Raw genomic sequence first — 7,271 nt, forward strand, 5'->3', positions numbered from 1 at the left:
GATAGCAGCCATGGCATCTCCACCCACCAAAGCCTTTTTACACCAATGTGGAACAGCCATGGTTGTGAAATAGGGCTACCGTAACTTGGTATTTAGGGACGCAGGTGGCGCTGTGGGTTAAACCAGAGCCTAGGACTTGCCGATCAGAAGGATCAGAAGGTCGGCAGTTCGAATCCCCGCTCAACGGGGTGAGCTCCCATTGCTCAGTCCCTGTTCCTGCCAACCTAGCAGTTCGAAAGCATGTCAAAGTGCAAATAGATAAATAGGTACTGCTCCGGCGGGAAGGTAAACGGTTTCCGTGCACTGCTCTGGTTCACCAGAAGCGGCTTAATCATGCTGGCCACATGACCTGGAAGCTGTACGCCGGCTCCCTTGTCCAATAAAGTGAGAGGAGTGCTGCAACCAGAGTCGGTCACGACTGGACCTAATGCTCAGGGGTCCCCTTTACCTTGGTATTTAGTGTCTAAGCAGGGGGTGCCAACATGGTGCCCAGAGACATCACAAAGGGATTCCTCAGCCCAGAAAGATACTTCCCTATTCCTAAAATGAGACTTTATAGTAGTCAGAACACATTGCGGGGTGGATAGTAGTACCCGGGACAAAAAGGTTGGCAGCCCGCCGCTCCAGGTTTGGAGAGGGAATTAGTGATGGCAAGAAACCTCATACAGTGGTACCTCGGGTTAAGAACTTAATTCATTGTGGAGCTCCGTTCTGAACCCGAAACTGTTCTTAACCTGAGGTACCACTTTAGCTAATGGGGCCTCCCGCTGCTGCCGCCGTGCGATTTCTGTTCTCATCCTGAAGCAAAGTTCTTAACCCAAGGTACCATTTCTGGGTTAGTGGAGTCTGTAACCTGAAGTGTTTGTAAACCAAGGTACCACTGTACTTTTCCCATCATGAATCCATACTTTAGAATCAGTACTGCTGTTTTAGTTTTTTATGTCCCACCCAACTATATTAGAAATGGGCCATAAAATGCAGCAGGCCTAATAACCTTAATTTGTTTTTTTAAGTCTATGACTTCAAGGTGTGGAAACTAGGCAATCACAAGACCCCCCCCCAAAAAAAAGCAAGCAAGAAAAAATATGCCCGTGTCTCTGCTGTAGGCCCTGTTGGATTCACCTGACCAGCCCAATGAGCAGTAGCCCTCTGTAAAAATTCTGCAACAGGACTTCTGTCCTCCCCGCACCCCACAAGAGTGACTCTAGATTGTTCCAGCTGCCAATATGCCACATTTGCAGAGAGAAAATGACTAGAAGAGTGCAATGTTGCGTTCCACGCAATGTATGCAAAATAAAGCAAGAGCTGTATCTCTGCTTATGTACTATAACAGAAACAATTGCCCTCATTTTCTGTAAAAAAGGGGCCATTTGGAATAGATAAAAGGTAACTTGTACTATCTCATTTTTGGATCAGAGCAAGTATTTCATACTAAACAGGTAAGTTACAAGGCAGTTCAGTTGGTCAAAGCGTGGTGGTGATAATGCCGAGGTCGTGAGTTCAATCCCCATACGGGCCAGCTGCATGCTTTAGTTGAGATTCCTGCACTGCAGGGAGTTGGACTAGATGATCCTCAGAGTCCCTTCCAACTCTACAATAGTATTATTCAATGAAACAAAGCAAAAGCTTTTGTACTGGTCAAGAACTGCAGAGGGCTGGCTGCTCTAAAGTAGCCTCAATTTTTAACAGAGACAGAAAAGGCTTTCACTGAAGTTTCTTACAAAGAAGCCAGTGTGGTGTACTGGTTAAGAGCGGTGGACTCATCATCTGGGGAACCGGGTTCGCTTCCCTGCTCCTCCAACATGCAGCTGCTGGGTGACCTTGGGCTAGTCACACTTCTCTGAAGTCTCTCAGCCTCACTCACCTCACAGAGTGTTTGTTGTGGGGGAGGAAGGGAAAGGAGAATGCTAGCCGTTCTGAGACTCCTTAGGGTAGTGATAAAGCGGGATATCAAATACAAACTCCTCTTATCAGCAATGATGATGAGTAGCCCCATGTCTTCCATTTATCTACCTTCCCCTCCTCTCTGGTCCACTTAGCAAACATGTTAGAGCCCCTGCTTTGAACACTCATGGAACCAGAAAAAACACAGCAAAATTCAAAGCAACTTTTAATTATTACAATAGACACATTTACTTGTCTTCTGGTTTGTTGAAGCAGTATGTCAAGCAGCACTTGCCACAGTAATGTCTGTCAAAGTGGCTAGCCATGAATACTCCAGCCCCACATTCCTCGGAGGGACACTCGCGCCGCAGGCGGCTGATTTTCCCATTCTCATCCACCTGCAAGAAGAAAGGCTTTAAATCGTATTGCATTTTCCATCTCCCTTGAAAAAAATACAGAAGCTTGACTTACAGCCCAGACTACCACTGCTTGCAATTTTTAGAAACACCAACTTATCATTTAAGGTTACACGCTCAACCCCAACAAAATTTAGTAGAGCGGGGTGGCCATATTTGCCATTTAAGCATTAAATGCAAGAAAATAACTTATGCCCCCCCCAACCAACAATTCAGCATAACTGCCCTAACCAGTACTATTAATCAGTTGTGCTCATGCATTATTTCCAAACAAACTTAGTTACATTTGTCACCAGAAGACGGGCTCATGCTGGCATTCTAACTAAATGCAGAAACAGCCATCAGTAGAAAGAACCCGCAAGCTCTTCACAGGCAATTAATTACCGCTGACCCAGTATGTCAATTCCCACCTGAAGTTGCTCTTACCTTATAGTACTTAAGGACAGCGAGTTTCACCTTCTTTCGCTTATGCTTATTCTTCTTAGGAGTGGTGTAAGACTTCTTCTTCCTCTTCTTTGCTCCACCACGAAGTCTCAGCACAAGGTGAAGGGTCGACTCCTAGTTTTAGAAAGCCAACAAAGGACACAAAAATTTTGACAGCTGTTGTCATGCAACAGTTAGGAGTTGGGACGGGCACAAGAAAGCAAAATATAGGTTCTCTGCTCAGCCACGAAGCTAATAGCCCTGGACAAGTCGCTTAGCCCAGCCCACCTCCCAGACCGTCACCCTGTGCTCTTTTAAGGACGAGTGAGAGAAGAGTAGCAAATGGATAAAATACCAAAGCACATAACTGGCACTTTGCTGGTGCGCTAAATAGACTGGAAATAATCTCAATGACTGGTAAATACTACAGAAGTCATTGGGTTGCATTAAATGGAGTTGCAACTAGATGGGCTTGTGTGAGAAGCAACTCCCCCTGAAGCCCTCTGCAGACGCACCCAAATTCTGTGAACTGTGCTGGATATTCTGTGTGTGTGAGAGAGAATTATTTATTCCAGAAACTGCGAAGAACAGAGAAGTTTGAAGAAGCAGCAGAAGGCCGAGATTGTTTTGTCTATGCAAGGACTTTTTCTGTGGAAACTGTTCTTTGGACATACACAGTGTGACAAGAAGTGCTGATAACAATGGTTCTGTGCAACTTCTTGTGAGTCTCTTGCTTGCGCCTTGCGGTGAGAGAAGCAGAGAGTGAGTCTTGGACTCTTGCTGGACTCTAAGCATGCCTTGACCACGGCAGTGGTGAATGTCTGTATATATTTGCTACCAATATGCATTTATGCCTGTCAAGTAAACTTCTACACTCGACTGAATCTTTATGGTGTCCATGAGTGTTTATTGCCTATTGTGTGTACCTTCAACCCCAAAGACGCTTCCAAGGAAGGAGCTGCATTAAGATGTAACTCTGCAGAGTATGGATACTGGCACACATGCACAGCGAAAGTGAGGCAGGACCCAATCCTTCTAAATCATCCATCAGAGGTTGATGGATTGATCCAACAAACTGCTCCGGAATCCTTGGATGGGAAACAGTGTATGAATAGATCTGTAGAAGGTCCCCCAATCCTCCAGAGTAGCTGCACTGGGAATGTGGGGCGCAGGAGAGATAACAGAAAATTGATCCCTCTCCACTCTGCTGATAGAACTGTTACCATCAGCTGAGCAACACTGCTGGATGCAACCTACTGTGCTTTTCAAATCCAAGTTTGCTACGCTCACCTCATATTTGATCAGGTCAGCACAACTTCTGATATTTGGGATAAGCTAAAGTCCATTATATTCAGTTCACTATGCTCTTTGTATTCATGTAATTAAACCTCCAGCTTGTTTCTACTAAGGTTCTGTGTGCCTTTAAAGGCAGACAGGTTTAGGTGCTAGAAGGGAAAAGGCATTTTTCATGAAGTCTCCATCTTTAGAAGCCCACAGCCAACTGTTATATCCTATTAACAATGAATATGTGGGACCAATGTCCACCTGCTGCCACCACCTGCTTATTTTGTCTACTTGAAGCAGAAGGATTCATCCTACTGGTACAAGTTTACAGCATGCTCTTAAATTTTATGGTTTAGCAAGCACATGGGGTTCCACAATGGGGCTCCCCCCACTGAATCTGACTGGGATTGAGAGAACCCACAGAACAGGCCAGGTGGAGGGAGGAACATTCTGCCTGGCAAGCTGAAATGTTTGTGCAGACAGAATGTTTGTAATAGAGCAACAGTAAATTCCACCCACTGTATTAGAACACCTAGTACATACCTTTTGAATGTTATAATCAGACAGAGTGCGCCCATCTTCCAATTGCTTCCCAGCAAAAATCAATCGCTGTTGATCAGGAGGAATTCCTAATAGAGGAATAATGGTGGAGTATGAATAACTGATTCAGTTATTTATAAGAACATTTAGTGCGTTTCCATCTATTTATTATCCTTTTGGGGAAAGCAAAATAAGCCTCATTCTACATGTACCCCAATTATACTTGCTAGCTTTTATTTTATTTTTAAATAAAGGCGGCATCATTCCTAGCTGTATCCTGTTTGCTGCAGCATACTGAACTGACCCTGCAAGCATCATTCTATGACCTCCTAGAAGACCAAATTTGATGGAAAAGAACGGTACAGGTAAACAGAATTCTAGCAAGGAAGCTTTACTCCACAGTAGAATAATTTTAAAACCACAAGTTCCAAAACAAAAGCAACACCTACCTTCCTTATCCTGAATCTTGGCTTTGACATTTTCTATGGTATCAGATGGTTCAACCTGTTTATAAAAATAAGTCACCATTGAATTGCTTTACAGACTTAAATAGTTATAAATTCATTACTGCTCCAATCCAGGCATTAGAACAGTACATGCGTATTAGCTCAGTGACTTTGTTTAGACTAGCAATTCTTAAAACACACACAGAGCCATTGACAAGATAATGTTGGTTAACAGACCAAACACTGAGCTCTTGTCATATTCTCTGTAGCAACATACAAACACCAATCCTGCTCCTGTACTTTTAACAGCAGTTTTAACATACAGGAGACAAAGTTTTTCACAGCACAGAGATAAAATGGTAGGAAAATGTTGGTGCTTGGCTTGTCAGCTGTCTGCCTTGCCATCACCAGGCTAGAATGGAAAGAGTGCACATCTCCTTCTCAAACCTTTCCTTTCAGCAACAGCAAGTGGTAGAGGCAAAGAAGGCGGTTATATTATTGTTGGCTGGGTTCTTTGTTCAGATATAAAAACACCTATCTTTATTGTGGGGACATGGGATGGGGGCAAGGGAGGAGATAAAAAAGTGCATTCAACTTATTATTGAATTTATATACCGCCCTATACCCGGTGGCAGCGACGGCCACCAATTTAGGCAGCTTTAAAAGCAGATTAAACAAAGACATGAAAAACAAGGGCTATTAGTCGCCGTGCCCACACACCAACTGCAAAATCAGAAGCAGCATGCCTCTGAATACTGGGTGTTGCTGGGCAGCATCAAGCTGTGATGGAACTGTTGTGGTCTTTAAAAGGTAAAGGTAAAGGTACCCCTGCCCGTACGGGCCAGTCTTGACAGACTCTGGGGTTGTGCGCCCATCTCACTCAAGAGGCCAGGGGCCAGCGCTGTCCGGAGACACTTCCGGGTCACGTGGCCAGCGTGACATCGCTGCTCTGGCGAGCCAGAGCCGCACACGGAAACGCCGTTTACCTTCCCGCTGGTAAGCGGTCCCTATTTATCTACTTGCACCCGGAGGTGCTTTCGAACCGCTAGGTTGGCAGGCGCTGGGACTGAGCAGCGGGAGCGCACCCCGCCGCAGGGGTTCGAACCGCCGACCTTACGATCGGCAAGCCCTAGGCGCTGAGGCTTTAACCCACAGCGCCACCTGCGTCCCTTGTTGTGGTCTTTAGTTAACGCAAAAACGGGTGGGTTGGTTACAAGGCCTTTGAGCCCGGAAAAGAGATGGGATAGCCATCTTCATAAATATATCATTCACACACACACACACACACACACACACACACAAATGTATCAGCTTGGTCTAAGGACCCAAATCAACAGATTCAAGATAGGAGATTCTGACCCAACATCAGTTAAGACCTTTCTGCTCGGGAGGTGATGGGCTTTCCTCCTTCCTTGGAGGTTTTTAAGCAGAGGCTGGGTGGCCATGTCATGGGTGATCTAGTTGAGATTTCTGCATTGCAGGGGGTTGGACTAGATGACCCCGAGGGGACCCCCCCCCCATTGCCACTCTACCATAGCTGTCAACTTTTCCCTTTTCCTGCGAGGAATCCTATTCGGAATAAGGAAATTTCCCTTTAAAAAAGGTAAAAATCGACAGCTATGCACTACCAGTCTATGAGCCAGAGGCTTTCCTCCCCCCCCTTTTTTTTTCCTTTTTGGAAGGGAGCAGGGAGCGGAACTGGGCAAAACCCGCCATTTCCCTCTAGGCCACAAACTACCGGGAGGGGAAAGAAAGGCCTGGATGCCCAACTCTGGGGACACGAGGCGAAGAGGCCCGAGGATCAGCGGCCTTGCCCTGAACCCCTCATATGCTTGCTTTCTTCCCTCCCTCACCTCGAGGGTGATGGTTTTCCCCGTCAGGGTTTTCACGAAGATCTGCATGGCGGCGGCCGTCGGACCTGAGGAAGCAACGAGAGCGAGAAATGAGGCGAAGGAAGGCTGAGGGAAACGGAGAAGCAGGCCCCGCACGGAGCAGCCACTCACCAACGACCCGCTCCCGGAATGGCGGACGCCGGAAAGAGAACCCGCTCGGCCGCGCACGGGGTTTCCAAGGCTGGGGAGCGGAAGGAAGAGAGGAAAACGCTAGCTGAGGAAAGGACTGCAACTCCCGTCGTGCACCGCCGCCTGGAACGTATGAGGAGGTATGACGGGAGCGGTAGTTTTTAAAGGCGGGCGCGTCCTGGGTTGAGCCGGTGGCGAAAGGGCTCTTGGGAGTTGTAGGCTTAAGTGGGCACGCGGGGAGGGAGGGGAGCTACCTT

At 46.7% G+C, this 7,271-nt stretch overlaps 1 protein-coding gene across 1 annotated transcript; it reads right to left on the reverse strand.

The window, feature by feature from the left end:
* Positions 1-2,097: 2,097 nt before the first annotated feature.
* RPS27A (ribosomal protein S27a) lies at positions 2,098-7,089 on the reverse strand. Its single transcript, XM_079969083.1, has 6 exons — positions 6,997-7,089; positions 6,847-6,911; positions 4,997-5,051; positions 4,551-4,636; positions 2,727-2,858; positions 2,098-2,282 (listed from the first exon to the last, which is right to left on the reverse strand). Exons 2-6 carry the CDS (start codon positions 6,892-6,894, stop codon positions 2,133-2,135), a joined length of 471 nt encoding a protein of 156 aa, XP_079825209.1. The 5' UTR covers positions 6,895-6,911; positions 6,997-7,089; the 3' UTR covers positions 2,098-2,132.
* Between the last annotated feature and the right edge of the window lie 182 nt (positions 7,090-7,271).

Source organism: Podarcis cretensis (genome assembly GCF_951804945.1).
Source record: "Podarcis cretensis genome assembly, chromosome: 3".
Classification (NCBI taxonomy): Eukaryota; Metazoa; Chordata; class Lepidosauria; order Squamata; family Lacertidae; genus Podarcis; species Podarcis cretensis.